The sequence below is a fragment of the Protopterus annectens genome, chromosome 7.part0 (assembly GCF_019279795.1).
Source record: "Protopterus annectens isolate FY-2018-M chromosome 7.part0, PAN1.0, whole genome shotgun sequence".
NCBI lineage: Eukaryota > Metazoa > Chordata > Ceratodontiformes > Protopteridae > Protopterus > Protopterus annectens.
In genome coordinates, this window is record NC_056739.1 from 910,066,062 (window position 1) to 910,090,227 (window position 24,166).

General features: G+C 39.6%; 1 protein-coding gene across 1 annotated transcript in view; it reads left to right on the forward strand.

The window, feature by feature from the left end:
- The window catches only part of TMEM266 (transmembrane protein 266), a 795,902-nt gene that overhangs the window by 289,355 nt on the left and 482,381 nt on the right, over nucleotides 1–24,166 (forward strand). Inside the window, exons 2-3 of the mRNA XM_044077485.1 lie at nucleotides 181–369; nucleotides 6,317–6,471. Of these exons, the coding sequence (XP_043933420.1) occupies nucleotides 200–369; nucleotides 6,317–6,471 (325 nt within the window). The 5' untranslated portion in view covers nucleotides 181–199. The remainder of the gene's footprint in view (nucleotides 1–180; nucleotides 370–6,316; nucleotides 6,472–24,166) is intronic.

Below are 24,166 nucleotides of genomic sequence, written 5' to 3' on the forward strand. Positions count from 1 at the left end.
GTCTCTTTTCTGGATAAGCACAGTATTCTTCATTACGATTTTTGTTTTTCTTGTGCACGTCTCACATATTTGGTATAGAGTCAGTGATCTCAAAATTCATTATATTTATTGGCCATTAAAGTACTTTTAAAATAGTTTGTTTGGCTGCATTTCAGTTGTTTTAATTTTGTTTCCTTCCAGGCCTTCTCCTGTAGGTGTAATGTCTGAGCTTGAGATCGTTTCACAGAACACTGTTGAAGAACAAAAACATAGAACTCCAGTTCAGCTTGTTAACTTTACTTGCAGAGACCTACCCTTAGCAGTTGTTGACTTCTCACTGACAAGAACTGAACTACTGCCTGAAGTGGACCAAGAAAATCCAAAGAACGGGTGAGGTACACAAATAATTTGTCGTAGAAAGCCATAGAATTGCTTTAGTTACATTGACAGCAACATTTATTCAAGACAATGCCTTTGCATGCTAAATAATAACACTTTCCATGAACATTCATGATTCCACCATCATGGTTGAATTTCAAGAATTCTTTTTCTGGTAAAGTCTCACACTGTTTGGAAGAAATATTCATAATCAAAGTCTTCGGTCAGTTCCCATGCCGGTATCTTAGAGCTAAGAATCTCCTGGTCTGCACCTATCAGATACAGGTCTGGATAGTTCTAACCCTATTCCTTCTTCCCTACTCATGAATTCTTCCCTCCATTCTGTTATCCTCCTTTTGTGGTATGTCAGAGACAGTACAGCGTGTCACCCCACCAGCAGTCTCCTCCCCCTCTAATTAAACCATCAAGGTGATTATGCTAGTTTCTGTCTTTAACATCATATTCACCCCTTCCTAGATTTTGTTCCTTCTTTCTCTCCATCCTCCACTCAGTATTGTTCAAGACCACACTATATTCAGACAGCTCCATATCCCAGGTCCCTGTTGTTCCTGGCCTATGATTTTCAGGTACACGCATGTTCACCCTCTTCCCCAATGGCATTGTTTACAACTTCCCACTCTTCCTATCTAGACAATTTGCATAATATAATATTACCCTGCCATATTCTGTTGCTAAGCTACATTTTGTCTCTTTCCTTTTGTCTACTGCTTGAGTACCTATTGCCATGTCTTGCTTTTGCGATAACCCCCTCGCTCCCTTCATTTAAAAGTACAGTTGTTGAGAAGTACCTTTGTAACCCATCTCTGAGCACTGCTGTTCTATCTAAGCCAGGTGGAGCAGGTCTGTGCATGCAGGGCTTCCCTGCCCAGTCTGTTGTCATCCTTTTACTACTTGCCCACTGTTCTGTCTTGTCCACTGACAAACACGGTCATACTGCCTAATCACTAAAATCATGCTATTCTAATTTGACTAAATGAGCAGTTTCTCAAATGAAAAAGAAAATGAATCTTTCTTCAGTATCTGGTTAATTTTACCCTCATATATCAATTTTCCTACTTCACAAGTACGTAATTATGTAAGGGTCTATATTAGCTCACCGAAAGTGTATTTCAGCGAACACCTAATCATTGACCCCCAATCAGCAAAAATCGCTTCCACGATTCACCAAATTTACCAAGGGTAAAGAAGTAGTTGGCCAGCTATGCAACTTTGCCTTTTTCTCTACTGTAGTGTGATCTTGGAGTTGGTATGTATAGTTAGGGTGGTGTGGGGGGCAAAGCCCCCCAGTTGGGTGGTTAGATTTAGTGAGATGTTCGTCCATTGTGCTGTGGGGCAAGTAATTCATTGCCTTTGGTAAATTCAGCAAATTGCGGAAGCGATTTTCGCTGAATAGGGGTCGATGATTAGGTGTTCGTTGAAGTACACTTTCGGCGGCGAACTAATATAAACCCATTATGTAATGGTGTTTAAGTCAATTTATTTCTGTTTTATGAGTAACTGTTATTAATTGCAAGACTTTATTCTGATTCATATACCACCTCCCATGTCTTATCAATGCTAGTTTCATGGTAACTAGTCTGTTCTGTCTTCCTAGCCATGATTCAAGTCACCAAAACCCAGTTCAAGTCACCAAAATTCGATTCTTCATCCCTATACTGACTCATCTTCTTCACTTTTGTCCTATGTCATTTCTCCTCTTATCTGTAACATTTCCTTCACCAGTTCTGCTACACCAACCACCCTCACTTTCAGTGCTGGATGCATCCCTTCCATTGCAGCACTTCCATGCCGCCTGTACTCATCCTGTTGGCCTTGTCCTGCCTGTCCCTTCCATCTGTCTAAATCCCCTTCCTGTCTCATTGCTCCTGTGGTTCCTGCATGGCTACCCCTTGCTCTGCCTTCTCTTCATGACCAGTCACTCATGTCTGACCCAAGCATTTGGTTGCCTGTCCAACTTTCTTCCTTTATATTACTATATACATCTTTACTAAAGTGTGCTTGGGCTACCCTAACTCATCCCTTACTCCTAAACTCAACACTACACATTACACTGCTAAACTATTTTTGCTAACAAATTCACTATTCAGACAATACCTGTAATGGGAGGAAGTTTACCGATATAGGACTTTGTGGGAGAGCAATTCTAAGATCACCATACCTTGGAAAAAATGGAATATTCCAAAATTGGCCATCTCAGGCTTAATAAATGTAAGTCTGCATTTTCAGTCATTCAGTTTGTCTGTTCCGAGAATCATACTAGCAGAACTCATAATATGAAATGGTTACATATACATACATATATATATATATATATATATAGAGAGAGAGAGAGACACTCCATAACTGCACACTCATGAAAGAGATCACACAGTGAATCACTGCTGACAACAAAGTACAAATCACACTGATTGCCATTGCAAAAGTGTAAACCATATTTAATTTCCATGGACAACTAAACAATAGTTGACTATAGCATACTCAGTAATAAAACCAACAATGTTTAACACCTTGTATACACATTCAAAAAGTGACCCATTTAATCATTTTAATGGATCTTAGAATTCTCAAGTATGTGCCTAAGGTGTAAAGTTTGATTCAGTCTACTGTCATTCCTGCCTGATCTGTATTTCTCAGACTTACTACTAAGAAATATAAGTCTGGCTATGATCTTAGAGTTACAACTAGTTTAAAACACAACCAATAGGCCTTCTTTAGCTATGTTGGGAATCTAATAAGTAGCTAATAATTCTGTGCTGAACTAGCACCTAGTGATACCTGCTTCTCTGACCTCAAAGACATTGCTAATATTCTTGTAGATAAATTCTTATCACCTTCATTTCACCCACTTTCTCCTTCTTTGTCCCCTCCATTCCTCCTCACACTTCACTACTGATATGAATTTGAACTAAGTCCTTTTGGCACTTTCCAAAATGAAAAATACTGTTTCCATGGGTCCTGACGATACCCCTCTTGGCAAAACCCTCCATCAGTTTGTCAACTCGAGTCTGTCCATCAGTTATGTCTCCAGGATGTGGAGAATGATATTTGGGGCTCCCTTGCATATAGGTGGTCCATCTACAGACCCCAGGAATTACACACCTGTGAGTCTCACCAATATTATTTGCAAGGCTATGAAATGCATTAAACTGCGCTAGTAAACAATGATACAAGTGATATACATCACACACTAACTCTGCTTTGTGAAAGGCAGATCATGCCTGCTGAACCAGGCTGAGTTCTTTCAAACAGTTAGTGAGGCCATGAATAAGGGGTATACAGTCCACACTGCTTATTTGAACCTTGCCAATGTCTTTGAAATTATCCCCCATGTTGGCATTGATGACAAACTCTCCCATTTCAGCATTAACTCTTAAATAGGACCCTAGATAGGTTATTTGGCTGTCTGATATAACCTATACAGTTATGGGTGGGATTTGCTCTAGACAGAAAAAAAATGCCACTAGTATTGTCCCGCAAGATTCTCTCCTGGAACAACTGCTCTTTGGTAGATATTTCTCTGACTTTAAAGCTGACATCAGTTGACTGTGGCTAATCAAGAATGCAGTTGATTACAAACTTAGGATGATTTATCATAACCCATTCTGATACTCACATTCTCCAGAAAAGGGCTTACCCTCAATACCAAGAAGTGCAGCTTTCCTTTGGTAAACCAGGCAGCATTACTGTTTACTATATAGATAACATTCCTCTTCAGTTTGACACAGTGATAAGCTGTGCAGAGAAGAAAGACTTTTTAATGACCATGGTTATATATCATGGTATCTGCGCAAGGTTCAAAAAATGTTATGTCCCCTTTATTCATGTCTTTCGGGTCCATCCATCCATCCATTTATCACCAGTTTTCCCATTTTTGTACATGGGGACAGGGTACAACTTCAACAGTGACTATCATCTAGATCCAAGGATCGCACTGCCAAATGGGTAGCTATCTTTGAATATAATGCACCTGTCGGCTTGTATGTCACTTCACCTAGACTGGCTTGAGACATCTCAAAGTTTCTTCACCAAAGAACTCTCAGATCTCAGTGCCTTTGGCTACTCTGACAGACTAAAAGCCCTGTGTACCTGCATTCAGTGTCATACAGGCACATGAGTGGTGATCTCTGCTTAAAACTCAGTACTATGAACAACCCAGAACTCTTTGAACTCCATCACCTAAACAGAATCAGTGGTAAAGCAAGCATCTGCTCTAGAGACCTAAACCTATGTTACTACATCAACAACACCAGATGGCATGACAAATGCTTACCACAATATATTCCACATTTTTAGAATACCCTGCTCTTAACAAGCAGAGTACCCCTCTGGCAGCCTTTAAAAACGTGTTTGGATGACTGATGGGTAATTGCAAATTTTCACCTGGGATATGTTGAGAAAGTCTATTAAATAGGGACATTGTTAGTCTTGCGTCAGTATTGGGTGTTCTGACTGGCCTTATCAGTGGTCTCCTTGCCTGTAAGCTTAGTAAAAACCTATGAACCTATATGACATCATAGCAGGAGGTAGAGTACACTTAGGAACCACTAGATGCTTATGTCAGAATTGACAATCCTTATAAAGCATGCTCTGCTATATACAGATAATGGGATTCAAAAATGTGCAGTTTATGAATCATGATACCTATACATAGCATAATCTAAAGTTAGCCCAATCCCATGATGTAGCTTTCACTGATCCATAATGCCACGTGTATGCAGACAATAATATTGCATGCAAGACCAGTAGAACTCTGTCATGCTTATAGTACGCAGGCTGCCATACGAGGGTGGGCATGTTATAATGCTGTGCATCTATAACACAGTCTATTTATTATCTGAAACTTAGAGTTCTGTCATCACCTATGTCCAAAGGGTGGGTCATTATTTTCTACTACATTGTAGCTTCTCTGCTTATTTCTATTGCGTGCTTTTGATTGAATGCTCATGTCATATTTGTGTATGTGAAAATTAGTATGCCATAACTAGTGTTGAAATCCTTTTGTATTTTTGTTTGACAAATGAAAATGCTCACTGTTACTACTGACAGTATTTAACGTGTTATTTGTTTCTTAGACATTCAAGCCTTTTTCCAATGTTCCTTGACAATATTTAATATATTACTATTAATTTGTTCCACAGTTGTTGGTCAGTTGAATTAACCAGGTTAACAAAAAAAAAAAGTAAATGCATACAAACATACATAAAGTGAGGTAGCTGTGTTATACATGAAAGGTATTAGTATAACACTGCCTTGGGGGAATGTAGGGGCACCCCTGTTAATGAGCTACAGTTCACTGGTATATAAAGGCTATCATTGCATCCTGACAAGAGGGCATGTAAGGCATCCTTTTTAACAGGGAACATTTCAGTCGTACCTTTATGTTATCACTATAGTAGAGGTTAGGGTGTGTAACTGTACCCCTACTTACGGGCTCTGTATGCACTATAACACAGGTTAAGGGTGTGAAGATGTACCATCTGATAATAGGGTAGAATACTGATGATGATGTTTATTTTATATGATTTTTTTTCTCAACTGCACTATTACAAACAGTAGCATCTGTGAATTCTCAGGAGTGCCTAGCACCAGTTTCCTGTTAAATGACTTCCTCATAGTCACTAACTTTACCAGTGTCATAGGATTCAAGACCACTTAACAAATGTAGGTTATGTCAACATATTCTGTTAACTTGCTATTGTCGACTACCTACTATGGCTATAGCTATGATATTCAAAGGACATATCCATCTGTATGGCTGTAACCTAAGCACCTTAATGATGGTTAACTTTGAAATTGATCTACTAAAGTCCTTGCAACACAGAAGGCTCATAAATGTTGTAAAATGCATTAGTTTTGAAGTCTGATTTATTTGTTTTTATTTTTGAGAACAGACCTTGTCTCTCATATCTTTCTCCTTTTTCTCTACCACTCTGTTTAGCTCTCAGTGGATAAGGCCTTGTTGTGGAAGACAAGCATCTATGTGGCAGATGTTTTTACTCAGTGCAGGCCTGAATTGCTCAGTGGTGCTTTGTACTTTCCTGGTGGTGATCCTCTTGATCATGGAGCTTCTCATTGATTTGAAACTTCTAAGTTGTAAGTACTCCCTGTGCAGACAAATCAGATGCTGTTACATACATATAACACGTTTTGCAGCATTGTTATGTGTTGTATGAATCTTGAAAGTAATTAAAGACCAATTATAGTCCTCTGTGCTTCCATTCAGATAGCTACATCTTTGCAGATGTTTTTCTAGTCTTGATTTTTTTCTGATCTCAGTGAAACTTCTCAGCCCTGATATTATTTTCTCCCCAAGGGTTTGCCAGCTTAATCTTCACTTGGTATTAGCAGGTGCCAATTGCTGTGTTACATCAGTTAGGTGCCATTTACCTGCAGTGACAAATTCACTTTGGACATTTGTATTTCTCCCCAGGAGAGCAGCATAGTGACTTAGTGGTTCAAGCTTCTACCTCTCAGTTTCAGTATTTAGTTTTGGCTGCCAGCAACTATCCATGTGGAGTTTGAATGTACTGTCTCTGTCTGCACAGGCTTTCTTTGCATGCTGTTATTTTTCCACATCTCAAAGAATATGTTGCTTGTGACCTTGGCTATGTGGTGCAGAGGGATTAAGCCTGGACTTTTACCTAGACAACTTCCAGATGGACTAGCATTTTAGCAGCTGGAAGTAATGAGGTATGGGAGGGTTTGAGTGAGTGCCTGATGTCAGCTCATCGATATGAGGGGAGGGGGTGCCTGCTGCAAAGGGTGAGGGACTGCAGGAGTTAGCCATAGGGAGGAGAAACACATGCCTCTTGTAAGCCACAGGGCAGTCCAGGATGGGCAAATGTCATCTTTGAGTCTCCCTACAAAAGTGGCATATGGAAAGCGCTGCAGCCACTCTGAGGGGTGTTAGACCCAGAGAAGGGGACAAACCAGCCTGACTAGAAGACTGTCCAGCTTCCAACAACTTGTATTGTGTCTCTGGGTATAAATGGGCCTTAGACCGATTGCTCTGGCCAGGAAAGAAATGGACCTTAGGGCTTTACCCTGACTTAGGAATGAATGGAGGAATGAAAGGGACCAATAAAATAGCCACTGAATAGGCTGACGTGTCGACCACACCATGTAAACTCACCATCCACAATGTATTTTTTAAAATGCTTTATGTAGTCAGCTGGTGATTGCAAAGGTCTGACTGCATTCTCAAAGTCCAGGAGACATAAATTATGTTGAGGCAGACTTTTTTCAGAATAGGTTTAACAGTTTACTGAGATTACACAAAAGCTAATCCAAAATGGCAGATTATGCGACTGGCTTTATACACATACAAACTACAAAATCAGCAATTCCTTGGCTCATTTGGTTCCACTGGAATATTCTTACAATCATAATTCACACTCTTTAGCTGACAGTAACATAATGCAGTAACCAATTTCTTCTGTCATTTAAATGACAGCTTAGATTGGTCACTTCTAGAAGGTTCTCTTCTCATGAAATTTACCTTTCATGTTCCCCCATTTTGTCAGTATTCCATACACTTAAGAGTAATCCAGTCATACGGCACTTATTATAAGCAAGTTCAAAACACAATGGCAATTCTCTCAGCCTCTATAATGCTTTACTCTACAGTGTTTACAAGTAAAGAAGATCTGTGCAGAATTGAAATAAACACTTGTAGCATGATGTCTGAAAAAACTGCACAGAACACAAGAATGCTTCTGCCATAGTTTGCATCTAATAGAAGCAACATTTAGAATAATTCTACTTTTATTCTGATACTTGTGGTTTAGCACTATTCTTTTAGCAGTTTCCATTACTAAAATTTAAAAGCGGAAAGTGTTTATCATTTATTCGGTCTGTGTGTAGTACTGAATAAAGAATATTTTTAACCAATTTGGCAATGTCGTCATTGTTTGGCTTTGATGTCAACTGGCTCGTAGGTTGTTGTTGTTGTTGTGTCTTTTGGCTTTTCCCGGTTAGGGGTCGCCACAGCAGAACTCCGGTCCGCTAATGATTGGCAGTAGATTTTTACGTGCCGAGTTGCCGGCCCTGATGCACAACCTTCAACGAAGGTACGCCCATTCACGTATGTCTCCACACAGAATGTTCCTTTATTTTAGTGTGCTCTGTCACACAGCGAATATGCATTTGTCTGTCAACTGCTTGCTGTATCTGTGAAAGTCCTCTCACCTGTTGAGTAGAAACATCTGAGAGAAAACTTTTAAATAAGTGCTATACCTTTTATAGTCAGTTATCAGGATCAAATGTTGAGTTAATATCTACAAGCTATTATATTGCTTGCTGTTGCTAGATATCCCAGCTTAGTTGTAGTCAGTAAAGGTCCTGGGAAATTTATTTCTGGATTAGTGTTTGTTTCTGCAAGCCATAGAGACAAAAATTAGTCTGACTGGCTTGTGCAATACAGGAGATGCAGGTGATGGAGACTAGCTGCATCATAAGGATGGGCTCAGAGCACCATAGATCTGCTTCCACTGGCAGCTTCATATGATCATACATGCATGCATGTGTATGTTCATACACACATACATAAATACAATATATATATATATATATATATATATATATATATATATATATATATATATATATATATATAGATTCACTTCAGAAGCTCGAATTTACAAAATCTCGAACTTCAAATAACCGAAACCAAAACATCGAGTTTTGTAAACTCGAACTTCTGAAATGAAACCAAAAAAAAAAAAAAGACAAACTTCGCTTTTGCAGGGGGGCTTTGCCCCCCTGTGCCCCCCACACCCCCCTACTTAAATATACCAACTCCAAGATCGCGCTACAGTGGGGAAATGGGAAATCTCCCATCTTGCGCTGTATGCGGAAGTGCAAAACGGGAGATTTCTCATTTCCTGTCAACACCACACAAAAAAAAAACATTACGTACACACAGAGCGTACAAGAATCCTTGCCTCTGTGTGTACGCAATGTATTAAGGTAAGTAAACTTTTATTTTTCAACACTACACATATTCGATTTACTGAAATCTCGATCATATGGTCTCGACCATACGAAATTCGAGATTTCAGTAATTCGATGTGAAGTGTATATATATATATATATATATATATATATATATATATATATATATATATATATATATATATATATATATATATATATATATATACATACATCCAGACTATTGATATGGAATATTTGTGCATAGTGTACACCTCTGCTTTTACCACCGGTCATGCCATTACCCATCATTTAGGCATCCAGTGACCTCTTACTGTTAGTTTATATTTTTACTTATTTTAACTCTTACCAGATTACTCCATAGTTCCACTATCCAACCCATAAGTAATTTTTTTATTTAGTTAGTTATTTTTGTTGTTGAAAGATTATCTTGTATTTTAGTTTTTTAACCTAAATTCTGACCACTTAAATTATTATTCTTTTTACACTGTCTGCAGCACTGCCTGCCAGTCATCAGCCAGCTGACCCATTCATTCCCTTATCTTTAAGGGTGAGAGTCAGCTGGGAAGGGCTATTGTTTAGGCAATCAGTAGTGGCGGTTTGACATTTTTTTCTTTTTCCAAATCTACAGCCCCTTGCCCACTTAGCTATGCAAGGAGAAGTGGAATATGCAATGGGTTGTTAGTGCTGGATGTTCTTTCACTTCCTCAAGAGACTACCCTAACAAGCATCCCTGCCCACCAAACTGAAAGCACAAAAGACGGCTTCCTTGGTTTCCACTAGAGAAATTGAGCCATTCCTGCATATTCTCTAACAATATACAACCCTCATCCCACCAAAGAGAAGTAAGCATCCCTGTCTCTCCCTGCCTGGCTTCTGTGGAGCTGGGGCCACTAATCAAACCCTAGCCATCTTGGTTGCAGACATGTCTTCACTCCTGTGTGCCATGGAAACAGACTTTTAGGCTGGTATCCATACTCAGTTATGCAAATGTGCTGAAGAGTCATAGAGGCAGTTTATGCCAGTGCATGATGACCTTGAATGTGCTGCTGCAAACGTGAAAATAATGAGATGTAAATGTGGAGGGAGGCAAATATATTTGTATACTAATGAAGTACATTTTACACTATCTGCAATTCATACACAAATTTTTCCACTTTTCCGTGTTGGGTGCAGATGCGCTATATGAACAAAAGTTTCACCAAATGTATCAGCGATGCATTCGGTGTAAATGCTGTCGCTTGATGCGAGCTTTGCTATTTCCATGCCTGAGTTGCTTGTCTTGGCCAAAAATGTTTGTGCCCAGTGGCACTTGCCGGGCCAAGAAGGCAAAAATATAAGCAAAGGATTACTCATAAGTTTGATAATGCTGGATATTCACTGGAGCTTTGGCTCATGACACCAGTGAAAAATTCAAAGTGGAGCTGCAGAGACGTATAATACATCCCTGTCCTAGACCCATATTGTTATTGAGATGGCCTTTAGCCTCCTGAACAGCCATTTCAGGTGCATGGATGAATCTGGGGTTCCCCCTTCAGTATGACCCAGCTATCGCATGCAGGATGTTTATTGCATATTGCATTCTGCATAACATGATCATGCACCAGTGTGATGATAAAGTGGCCACTGCAACTCCCAGTTCCATTCCTACTATGGCTAATGATGACCAGCTGGCAGCAGAAGTCAGGAACCTCATGCAGCAGGCTTGTGCACAGCATGTGGCTGTGCAGGTAAGGAGGCATCATCTAATCCATAACTATGGACCATGACATTCAGGTTAGTGTTTCCTATATTGTAAAAAGCACAGATTATAACTCATGAATGCAGTTATATCTGTGGACACTGCTGTGTGGTACATGGTCTGCTGTCACTGTTCATCTGACAACCTTTTTTTTTATTATCTGTTACAAAATAATACTCATGTTATTGCCATGCCTGAGTATTCACTGACTCCTGTTCAGTGACTTTGAAAGGCATCATATAGGCAAAGTGGAGCTGCAGAGGAGACGTATAATACATCCCTGTCCTAGACCCATATTGTTATTGAGATGGCCTTTAGCCTCCTGAACAGCCATTTCAGGTGCATGGATGAGTCTGGGGTTCCCCCTTCAGTATGACCCAGCTATTGCATGCAGGATGTTTATTGCATATTGCATTCTGCATAACATGATCATGCACCAGTCTGATGATAAAGTGGCCACTGCAACTCCCAGTTCCATTCCTACTATGGCTAATGATGACCAGCTGGCAGCAGAAGTCAGGGACCTCATGCAGCAGGCTTGTGCACAGCATGTGGCTGTGCAGGTAAAGAGGCATCATCTAATCCATAACTATGGACCGTGACATTTAGGTTAGTGTTTCCTATATTGTAAAAAGCACAGATTATAACTCATGAATGCAGTTATATCTGTGGACTGTGCTGTGTGGTACATGGTCTGCTGTCACTGTTCATCTGGCAACCTTTTTTTATTATCTGTTACAAAATAATACTCATGTTATTGCCATGCCTGAGTGTTCACTGACTCCTGTTCAGTGACTTGGAAAGGCATCATATAGACAGTAATTCACATTTTTGTCTGCTTTCATGAATAGCTTCTGCATTAATGATTACTTTATTATGCAAAGGTAATAAATATTGTCAACAGTGAAATACGTCCTGAGTTAACACATTGCAAATGTAAGGAAAATGATTTATACTTCTTTTTTATATTATGCTGTTGTTTATATTATGTTGAACTTCACATCAGATTAATTTTATGCTGTCATACACAATAAATTCTGACTTCAGAAACTATCATCATTTGTGCAGTGGAGAGGGTGAAGTGGCAGCAGTGTAAGTTTACATGGCAGGATAGCACCAAAAGACAGAAAGAAACTACTGACCAAACTGCAGAAGTGTGCAAACCGAATACTCCACAATAAAACCACTGGTATATTGATGCTGTAGAAAATGCTGGTAGTCCACAAAGTAAAACAAAAAAGTTTATTGTAAGACAACATGTATTTATTTAACATTTTGTCATTGACATCACAGTTTGTATTGCCCTTTTAAATTTGTGTTATTTAGGGGGAGTGGCTACTATCATGTGAAGCACAAAGGGAGTCTTTAAAATGTGTTCTGTGTTTGATTTTAATTTGTCTGATGAAGTTCTTTTGTTGAGGACGAAAGCACTTACCAGCTTTCTATTGTCTTACAATAAACTTTTTTGCTTTACTTTGTGGACTACCAGCATTTTCTACAGCATCAATATACCAGTGGTTTTATTGTGGAGTATTTGGTTCGCACACTTTTACATGGCAGGATACCCATTGTAATGTCCCCTTTGTTTATGATATATTTCTCCTGACATTTTTTTGGGGCATTACTACTTTGATGTTTTAGGTACCTGCCATCTGTAGGAATGGCAATCCATATAGCATTGCTTTTTGTCTTTCTTTTATTGATGGTGTATGATGATGTACATACTAGTTTTACAGGGATGAAATACATTTGCAAACGTGCCCCCAACCCCATTCCAATTAAACAGACAGCTATGTCTTTCAAGCTGATTCACAGTAGAATAACATGTAATGAGTCAAACACATCTCCTGTTGATAGGTAGGTGATGGTGCAAATGATTTTAAGGGGCTACCATGAGAATTGTAAAGTGAGTTACTGTGATGCCATAACCTACTTGATGCAGGTGATTCTACTGTCACTGACCTGACAGTGCCACATGACTTCAAATGTGAGGTTCTGTTAGGTGTAAATGGAGGCTGATATGGCCTGTGTGAAATATGTTGTGCTTGCTCACTTTCACTACTGACATTACTGTCCTGAGAAGGAACAGAATTATCATATGGATAATATTAATTCTAAACACCATCAAAATGAACCACCACAAACAGGAAGGCCAGTGATTAAAAAATGCTTTATTTATTTCAAAACAATAAAATGGTGTAAATTCTCCTAGTGCCTTGGCTTTACAAGGCCTTTACAATTATCATATGATCTCTGCCCCACCCCCATGTCTCTGGACAGTATCCCATCCTCTGCTCCTTACAAGCCTGACTACATCTTGATATCTTGATTCTGGTATGTCCAAACCAGTGTACAAATGGAGGCAACCACTTATGCTTGGTGTGCCACCATACTACGCATCAGTGTTACCATGGCATTACCTCTGCCATTTGAAGTAGTGCTGGAAATCCTCAGACATACCCTCAGGGACTGTGACCATTTTCAGCTGACTCTTTGTGCAAGTGCTCTGAGTCCTAACAATATCATGGCACATTTCTTGTTGGGCAGCCAATGCTTTACTTATTTCCTAGGGTAGCTGGAAGAAATTCCTGTACCTTGTTCCCCTTTGTAAGGTGTCACTGTGAACACTGTTACCTCTGAATACCAGACATCATCCTCAAAGTGTTAAATGGGTGCAAGAGAGTTCCTTCTGTACAAACATGAATAGCAAGTCAGCTTGTGCTGGACTTTGTGTTCCACCATCACTTTCTGCAGAGTTACTAATATATTGTGGAGTGAGAGATCCTGCCATTAAATCTAACCATGTTATCAGCAGCAGAATCAGTGACACCCATTCTGCTGCTGACATCATCCAAATGTATCGGTGTAGTCGAATTGTTGACGTCTGATGCAATGTAATGGCATACAGTAAAGTATGCTTACAAGGGGGTGAGTGGCACAATTACCACACATGCTGCCTTTATTTCATTCTTTAGTGAGGTACAAGATTCACCAAATAATTAATTGTGATGTGTTTAATTATGTTGTTCTTTGTTGGCATCTGGTTTTCTCTATATAACTGTGCTTTACTGATTTTAAACTATCCTTCTTGAGTAGATGAGTTTTGCTGCTGCTGAAGACATTGGTAAGATGGATCAGTGTCCACACAGTGTCCACACCACCTTTAATTGTTCCTGTTCCACCATCTTCTGTGACATAGTCATCACAACAGATGGATAGAAAGTATTCCTCATCTGGGATTAATTGAATAAAATTCAGAGCCCCTCTCCAAATGGAGTACAGGAAGTTGCATTCTGCCTGGTCTTCCTTCTAGAATGTGCTGCCATATAATTTGCCATTTTCCTACACTTTGCCAGTGCTCAGTTTCTGCTACCCACTGCATTAATTTCAACAACTACTTGACTCCAGGCATTGTTCCTCTCAGCTTACCTGGGCCCCACTTTACCTGTCCCAGGCATGCCACAGGAATGCACAACTGGACCTACAGTTACCAAAATAACAATGTAGTTAAAAAAAAAAAAAACACAGAGTCATCTGAATGTCAAGTTTGAAGCAATATGACCATCCAGCATTGTGCATCATACCCTAGCACCTCAAGCAAATCATCTTTAAATACTAAAAACCACTGCCTGACTACACTCTGTTTCTGTGTGTCCCAAGGGCATCCCTCAGTAGTGTGCACAACTGTAAGTACCATTTGTGATGTAGAAGATTTAATGGAATCCATTTCTGTTTAATTTATTTTAAGAGGCTGCGGACTGGTGTGTTAAAACTTCTGCTATACAACTTGCTTAATGTATAACCCCAACTGTACAATTTCTATGCTGTCTCGGTCATTTCCTAATTAGAGTGTAGTTGTAGATTTCCTTACTTTAAGGAAGTAATCACCTTTTACTGATATAAGCTTGCTGCATTTCACTGTTTACTATTTGGAAATACACTGTTTCAGCTTGACATAGTCTGATTTTATTAAACAGCTTACTAGAACACATTGCTCTCACTGCTTTTAAATTGTTTACGCATACAACTTCACCTGTAAAATATCTATAGTGTCTTTGTTATTTCCTATTTAGTATGCAGCTGTAGGTTTAATTACTCTAAGGAAGTAATGACCTTTTACTGATATAAGCTTGCTGCATTTCACTGTTTACAATTTGGAAATACACAGTTTCAGCTTGACTTAGTCTGATTTTATTAAACTGCTTACTAGAACACATTGTTCTTACTGCTTTTAAATTGTGAAAGTGTACAACTTCACCTGAAAAATACCTATACCATCTTCGTCATTTCATATTTAGTGTTGTAGCTCTAGGTTTAATTACTTTAAGGAAGTAATGACTTTTTACTGTTTACTATCTGCATCTTACTGTTAAACTTGCTGCATTTTACTGTTTACAATTTGGAAATGGACTGTTCCAGATTGACTTAGTCTGATTTTGTTAAAAAGCTTAGTAGAATACATTGCTGTTATTGCTTTTAAATTGGTACTGAGTGCTCTCATTCAGCCCATACCCCCCAACTGTACCAAATTACTCGGTTTTTACCAAGTTTTGGGGTCCAAATGAAGGGGTGCCACGATTCCCGAGTGGTACCCCTTCATTTCCGATTTTTTTTTTTTTATTTTTTGAATTTATCGCACTGTCGGAGCTAACATCATCTCATGCGCAATGACGTTAGCTCAGTCAGGGCTACCAGCCAGTCGGAATTGAGCTCAAGGAGCTCACGTCATCATTTCCGGCTGGCTGCGAGCACGCGGGAATTAAACAGATACAGGCAGCAGCACTAATGGCAGTTTCTGTTCGGGCATTGCATTTTGCTTTGTTTGGTTGCCAAGAACAGGCTGGCTTTGCTTTGTTTTTTTTTATTTTTGCTGCTGAGAACGGGCTGGCTTAAACGGTTGCAGGATGTCATGGTAGGCTGCGAGAATGGGATGAAGGCACTTGGGGAATTAGGTAAGGAAACAAAGGGTGTGTGTGTGTGTGTTTGTATGTGTGTGTGTGTGTGTGTGTGTGTGTGTGTGTGTGTGTGTGTGTGTGTGTGTGTGTGTGTGTGTGTGGTACTGATTGTTTACTGTACTAAGTATTGCAACTAATTAGTAATTGGAGGTGTTAAAGTTGAGGTAATACGTTTTAAGGTTATCTGTGCTGGAACATACAACAGAAGATATAATTTGGAAGGTGACTGAATTTTAACTAAGGGGCATGCCTTTGCATTAGGATCGATAGCAAAGTGGCTGAGGATGGAGGGACTTTTTAATTAATAGTACTTAAAGGGGTGGATGTGGACCATGACTCTCTATGTAGCCATACCCTTTCTAACAGCTGTACATCAATTACTTGTTTTTTTCCTTCACAAAAGAAAACAAAATTTTCTTTTGCTATAATTTTGAAATTTTATAACTCCAGCGAAAAGTCATACATAGATGCACACCATGCCCTTTCAACGCTTATTCCGTTTTGAGCAACAACAAACACTTACTGTACGCTATGAATGAGCATTTTATTTTTGTCATGCGAGTATGGTATACGTAACACCTCTACAAAAATATTAGTACTGCAGTGGTCTACCAGTGATTATTTTTGTGTTAAGTAACCATGGTCTTTTCATTGCTTAACACTTAGTTCACTAGGTACCACATTTCTAAGCTGATGATTAATGCTAAAAGATGTTTCCACTGCTTGGATAGGTAAACAATATGGCAACTAGCAGTACAGGCTGTGAGCATTGTACTCGTGCCTGCTCTTTAAAGGTAAACAAAAAATATTTGTTGGGATTTGGAAGAACCAGACAGAAATTTACAAATTTCTCTGTGACATTATAATTTGTGTTGCTAAGTTTTACAGACAGTCCTAATGGAACCAGCCACTACGATCTTTAACCCTGACCCACTTAGAATCTAAAATGCTATTTTAACAAATATACTGCAGTTAGCTGCTACTTGTGTTACAGAAATGGATAAAAATTACACCTCTTCGGAACACTACACTCCAATTCAGCTTTATAAAAAAGTGTATTTAGTATTGGCTTTGAAATGTTAGACAGCGACATTGCGCTGTCCTTCAGGAGAACAAGAGAGTCCCAAAAAGATGATGTAATTTAAGAAACATAGTGACACTTCCGCCTATGTATAGAGCTTGAGTTACCGGTTGTATATAAGTGTTGCATGGAGGGAAAGTTGCTGAAAAGTTGTGTACTTAAGAGTTAACACCTACACCTCCCTTTCTAGCACCAAATCACTGTTTCATGTTATTGTAGTGTGCACTTTAGAGTTGATTTTGATGTGTGCTTATACGTAGATCTGTAGCAGAAGGCATTCACTTGCCCACGGCTGAGTAATTGTGTGTGATTTGTCGTGTGTTGTTTACTTGGCTAGAGTTTAGCAAAGAGAAGACTCAAATCGATTTTATAGCGCACCTGTCCAGGAAGTGAATTCAATATATTCTGCTAGTTTTTGTAGTTAGAAGTGTTATTTAGTCAAGGGCATGTTTAATCTTGTTGACCTGAGAAGCCTTATTACATTGAGGGCTTGTTGAAAAAGGCTACAAACACAGAGGTGTCAGCAAAAAATGATATTCTGACAATGTAATAAAGTATATGCATACCTCTCAAGTGTACCTCATTACTAGAGATGTTCCTCATTTTGGCTACTAAAAAGTCTATATTCCTCAAAGTTCCACATTGAATAGGTCTGTCAGATATTCATTGTTGGGATTTTTTTAAACCGATCTCCATGGTTAAATAGTACTGAATCATAATTCATCAAAAGAACTGCTTATAAGTATAAAGCAACACATTTTAACCATCCTGTGACCTTTCTAGTTGAAGTTATTAGTAAGCTGTTAGTAAATGTTCCACATTTTGCTCATTTAGTCCACATTATGGGTGGCAGTGTTCCACACTTGGTTAGTTGTTGGTAGTGGATTATAGCAAAAATGGTGCTATTGTTTTAAAGTCAACAATCTGTGACACTGATTAGTAAGTTGAAATGTTACTTATACAGGTGTATAAAACATTTATTTGTTTATTTATCTATTGACATTTGATTACGGGGAAAGCCTGATTGGGTAGAAGCCCATTTTCATCAGATGCCCAGGGAGAAACGCTCCAAGTTATAGGTTCATAGGTACTAGGCTATTGGCCCTAGGGCCTATATAAGCCTAGCCAAAAAAGGTACCCTTGCTTTTGCCACCCAAGAAAATTATTTTCCTGTGCCCCTGTCGAGCAGAGCCACAGAAGTGATCCCCGGGGTGAATTTCCTATCTCCCATCCAATCAAGATTTTTCTTGATGAGTGTTAATGAGGACCTTTAAGAACATTAATTTTACAATCTTCAAAAATTAAAAGCATCGGCAGTTTAAATAATTATATCACATTAGACATAGTATAAAAAACATTGGTTAAGAATCGATACAAGGTATATGATAGTCATTTAATATTTAGAGATTTTAGGCAGTTTGTAGAGAAATTAAAGGTAAGTCAATTTAATATAAATAAGAATTGCAATATGAAGTGAGGGAAAAACAAGCTTATGGTTAGTTTAGAGCGAAAGTCAGGGAAGAGAATTAGCAGTAAGTGGAAAAGGGGAGAGTAAGCTAGTATAAGGAAAAAAAGATACTTTTTCACATTTAGGGATATGTATAATAGTAGCACTGTTGAAAATTTAAACCACTAATGGTAATAAAAAAACATTTCTTTTGATAGATGATGAACAGAAACATTATATACAGGCCACTCTTCTAAGGGTGCCATATTTTGGTTGTCTGTTCTTCAGTTTGCGTTTGAAAGTTGATATCCCACAATTTCACTGGGGTGTGTGCGGTTACATAATTAGGTATGCAAATTAGATGTTAATCAGCGTACAGATTTGTACCTATTTTTCATGGACCTTGTCCAGATTTTTGATGTTTCCAGGTTGAGAGGTATGATTCAGCCGCTGTGCTGATTCAACCTGTGTTAGTTAGATTTTACTACTTAGCTTATTTTGAGTGCCTTTACTGTTACTGTATCATGTGGAAAGAGTGATTTTACTGTAATTGTATGTCCTGCCACCATGTTGCTCAGTTCTGTTGGCATGCATTACTAAGTAGCAACAAATAGCTGGAAAAGTGTACTGGCAATGAATTACTCTGCATTTTCTGAAATTAAGGTGGCAATAGACTGAATTTCATATTACTGAACAGGGTGACTTTCTTATTAATGATCACTACTTGTTCCTTAACTAATTTATTTGATTAAGTACTGCTTAGCTGAACTACTTAAATTGTGGTATTTCCTTGCCTGTCTCTTATTTCCACTTTTTTACTTCACCTACCCCCTTTTCTGGCTTCATATTAACATCTCTCTTTCTCTGCCCCCCCCCCCTTACAGTCCCTTAAACACATTCAAAGGTCCAATAAAAAAGCAAAACAAAACAAAACCTGAAGCAACTGCCTGCATACAAGAACACGGAGGGCAGTACCCCATACAAACCAGTAAAAGCCTCTGCAATTTCTACTTTTATCAGTAGACTGTGAGCAGTGTAGGTCTATTATAATCTTATCTCTGTGATACTCCTACTGAGTCTTCTGTTGTGCATACTACTGGATCCCCCCCTCCTTTTTCCTCCCATTTACTGTAAGAAATATATACAGTTTTCCAAAGTTTTGCATTTATTTTATATTCTTATATTGTATTTATCTTATATATCACATTTCTTTTATATTCTTATATTTTATTCTCCCGTTTATTGTAACAAATTTATACAGTTTCTCAAAGCTTTGCATTTATTTTATATTTTACTTCCCTGATGCTCTACTAAATCTGCTTTTGAACTCACACAGATAAACAGACACCGTTAGGTACTGACCTGGGCTAGCTGGTTGATTGCTGTTCTCTTCTCACAACTTTCTCCAAGTACTGGTCCATAGCCCCCCCCCTTTTCTTGTTTTCCTAACATAATTCTAGTGCAAGTTTCCCAGCCCTGTCAAACTTGTTTTCTCACAGCTTTCTCCAAACCCTGGCTCTAAGCCCCACCCTTCTCTTGGTCTGCTAACATAATCTTACTGTAAGCTTCCCAGCCCTGTCAGTCCTGTCTGTTCCTTCCCTCTTCCTCTTGAGAGTTTACTTATTCCTCCCCTGAGCTGTGACACCATCTTTAAATACTAAAAACCTCTGTAGTGTGCACTTACTGCATGTCCTTTTCTAAACCCCTGGCATAACTACATTATTTCCTACTTCTCAGTGAACTGCAGCTCCCCATTGGTGCATAAATAATAAAAATAAACAGAAAGGTAACATTCAAACCAAAACGATAGGCTGCCCTAATTCTGTAGTTGTAGTTGCTAACCTTTTCACTGATTGTTTTCTGTTTGGCAACTGCTACTCCTCCCGGAAGGTGTAACTCACTCCATTCGCCCTTTGGGCTCACTCAGCTCTCCTACTCTGCCCACAAATCCCACCCACCCCAACTACCTGTGCTTTTATACATCCCCTGACTCCTCCCCACCCAACACCTCTCCACTCGCAACGTACCTAAGCCAAACCCCACCCACCTGTAGATCAACATCATCCCAAACATCCACCCCTCCTACAGTGCTCTACATAACATGTCTTCCTATAACCCCATTTGCCCTACTAATCTCTCTGTCTCTTCTCTTACCTATCTCACACTTTTTCCCAACCCTTGTCATAACTCTCATACACACTCCACTACAGCTTATCATCAACCTCACTTCCCATCCTACTCATCCATCTCACATGAACTCTTTACCTCTAACCCAATCTATTTCTTCAAACCAAAACTGCTCCCAACCCAACTCCCCCTGTACTCCCCTCTTAAATGTGGTACCAGAAAATCACTACTCTCACGCAACCCAAGCTACCCTTGCCCAACATGCTGCCTCACTCTTCTACTCCACCACATCTCTCTCTCACTAGCCAGCGACATCCACCCCAACCCCGGACCTCTCTCTGACATCAATCTCACCAAACCCTCCACTCAACCCACAAACTCAAAGTCCATTCACCTTACAACACTTAATGCACAAAGCCTAAAAAACAAAATCCCTAACCTCCACGCCTGGCTCTCCCATAACCACCCCGACATTACCGCCATTTCTGAAACCTGGCTGAAAACCTATATAAAAGATAGCAAAATCCTACCACTAGGTTTCCAAATTATTCACAATGACAGAGCCCACAAAAAAGGAGGTGGAGTAGCAATAGTTTACCCCACCTCCCATACCATAACTCTCTACTCCACTAAAATACCAACATTTAACAACAGTGAAATTATAATAGGTTTACTAAAACTAAACAACCACAAGTCCATATGTATCGCTGCCGTCTATATTCCCCCTGGTGATAATATCAAAACTCTTGAAAACTTCCTGTCCTGGTTCTCCTCCAGTATAAAAAATGAAACCTGTACACTCAGTGATACCAACATCAGCTGGAATATTATTAACACTGAAGCCCCATCCTGCAGAATCAACCTGTACAACTTCTCCCAACTAATACAATCTCCACCCAGACCAAATAAAGATGGTACCTCTGGTAGCATCATTGACTGGATCCTAACAACTCACCCAAACCTTATCAACAAAGCCGGAACATTACCTGATCCTCTCAGTGATCAACTACCAGCCTTCGCTGACCATCTTCCATCTCCACTGCATAAACAACACCACTACATCCAAACATGCAACCTCCCCTCTTTCAACCCTCTAACTTTATCCAAATGCTTAAAGCATACTAACTGGTCCCCTTAGAAACCCTTCCTCTAGGTGATGCCATTTCCTACTTTAACCACTCATTCCTAACCCTTCTCAATCAGCAAGCCCACCCCCCCCCGAACCAAACGCATCAAAGCCAATCCCTGCCCATGGTTATCAAAAGATACTAAACTAGCCTTGCACCAAAGGGACAAAAATGGAAACAATATCAAAAACATAAAAACCCTAACATGCTCGTAGAGTATAAGCAACTAAGAAACTCTGCAAAAAAACTAATAATTAAAGACCACAAAGCCCACTACTCCAAACTCCAGTCCTTACACTCAACAAATCCCAAATAATTCTGGAACTCCATCTCATCCATGCTGCATCCTGAAAACAAAGAAACCCCCTGCCCAGACCCCAATCTCTCCAACCTTGAAACAGCCAGCCAGTTCAACTCATTCTTCATAGAATGCATAGCTAACTATCAGCCTCCTTCCCACCCCCTCCTTCACCACCACCCTCTCCTGCCCCAACCACCACCCCACTCATCAACCTTCTTCCACATCCTTCTGCCTCAAGCCCATCCCCACAAGCACTATAAAAAGACTTCTCCTCAACACAAACTCTGTCACAATGCACCCGACAACCTTCCACCCACCTTCCTCAAACAATCTGCAGACAACATTGCCTATCCCATCTCTATTCTTATAAATAGATCTGTACAAGAATCATGCATCCCTTCTATCTGGCGCCATGCTTACATCACCCCCACCCCCACAAAGGTGGCAAAAATACTGATATCACCAACTTCAGGCCTATTGCCATCCTTTCTCCTCTTTCTAAAATACTAGAAAAGACAATACAACCACAACTTATGGCACACATAACACTAAACAATTTCCTCTCCCCTACCCAACACGGCTTCCACCCTGGCCACAGCACCATAACTGCCCTACTTTCCTTTCTTGAAACCATAACCCTCGAACGTGACTCAGGCAAGTTCGTATCCACACTATTCCTAGATCTGTCAAAGGCCTTTGACACCATCTCACACCCTGCTTATATCCCAGCTCTCCACCTTACACTTCCCTCCCACCACCATCTGGTTTTCCAGCTACTTGTTCCACTGCCAACAAGCTGTCCAATGGAAAACTTCAACCTCCCCTTTCCTTCCCACACCCACAGGTGTCCCACAAGGTTCTGTTCTTGGCCCTCTTCTCTTCAACCTATTCATTAACAACTTTCACCAATCTATCCCAGACTCATCTATCATCCAGTATGCAGATGACTCAACAATCATCTGCTCAGCCTTCTCCCCTTCCGAGCTCCTAGCAAAAACCCAGCTAGGCTTCTCCAAAACAGAAACTTGGATGCTGTCTAACCATCTGGCACTAAATGCAAATAAAACCAAGCTAATGTTTTTTCCCTTACCAAAAACTCCATTGACAAATCCATATTCACCATACAGAGCCAGAACAACACCCTCCTTGAAATTGTTCCCAACACCAAACTTCTTGGCATCATTATTGATGAAGAACTAAAATTTGACACCCACATCCACTCCACAATCAAGAAAATCCACCAAAAGTTAGGTCTCCTCTACAGGCACGACCATTTCCTAAGCCCCTCTACCCGTCAAACTCTTGAATCCACCTTCTTACTCCCCTCCCTTATGTATGGTGCCCCTCTTTTCACCAATCTCCATCTTGGCCTTTGGTCCAAACTTTAATCCTACTACCACAAGATCTCCAAATTTGCAACCGATTCAAAAAACTCATCCCACCACTGCCACTCCCTCCTCACCCTTAACTGGTTTGAACTACCCAACTTGCTCAGTTACCTACAACTCACCATTGCCCACAAGCTCATCTTTAAACCTGCCAACTTCCCAGCTCTCGCTACTTCCTTAAAACCTTACATTCTCAACCGCTCACTCAGATCCAGAAACCAAAATCTCCTTCAGGTCCACAAACCTGCATGACCTCTTGGCCATCTACTGCTATCCCACTCCTTAGCTAAACAGTGGAACTCTCTCCCTACACACCTACACAACCTACCTAACCATACAAATTTCAAATCTCAGTTACTTTGTCATCTTTCTTCCAAATGGGAATGCCCTTGCCACACTCCAACTCACCTCCCCATTCCACCTTGTACTGACTCATTCAACTACATCTACTATTACCTCATCCCACACAAAACAATCCCTCCCCTACTAAAACTAATTTTCTCTCTAATATCTATTGTACTATACTCTCCAATCTCAAATATACTATTAACCTCTCCATGCATAACATTTTCCTAACCTACTAATAGCTAGTAACTATATATTTTGAAATATTAAACCTACAATTGAATTTATAACAAAAATATTCACTTTATGTAAATGTTGAAATTT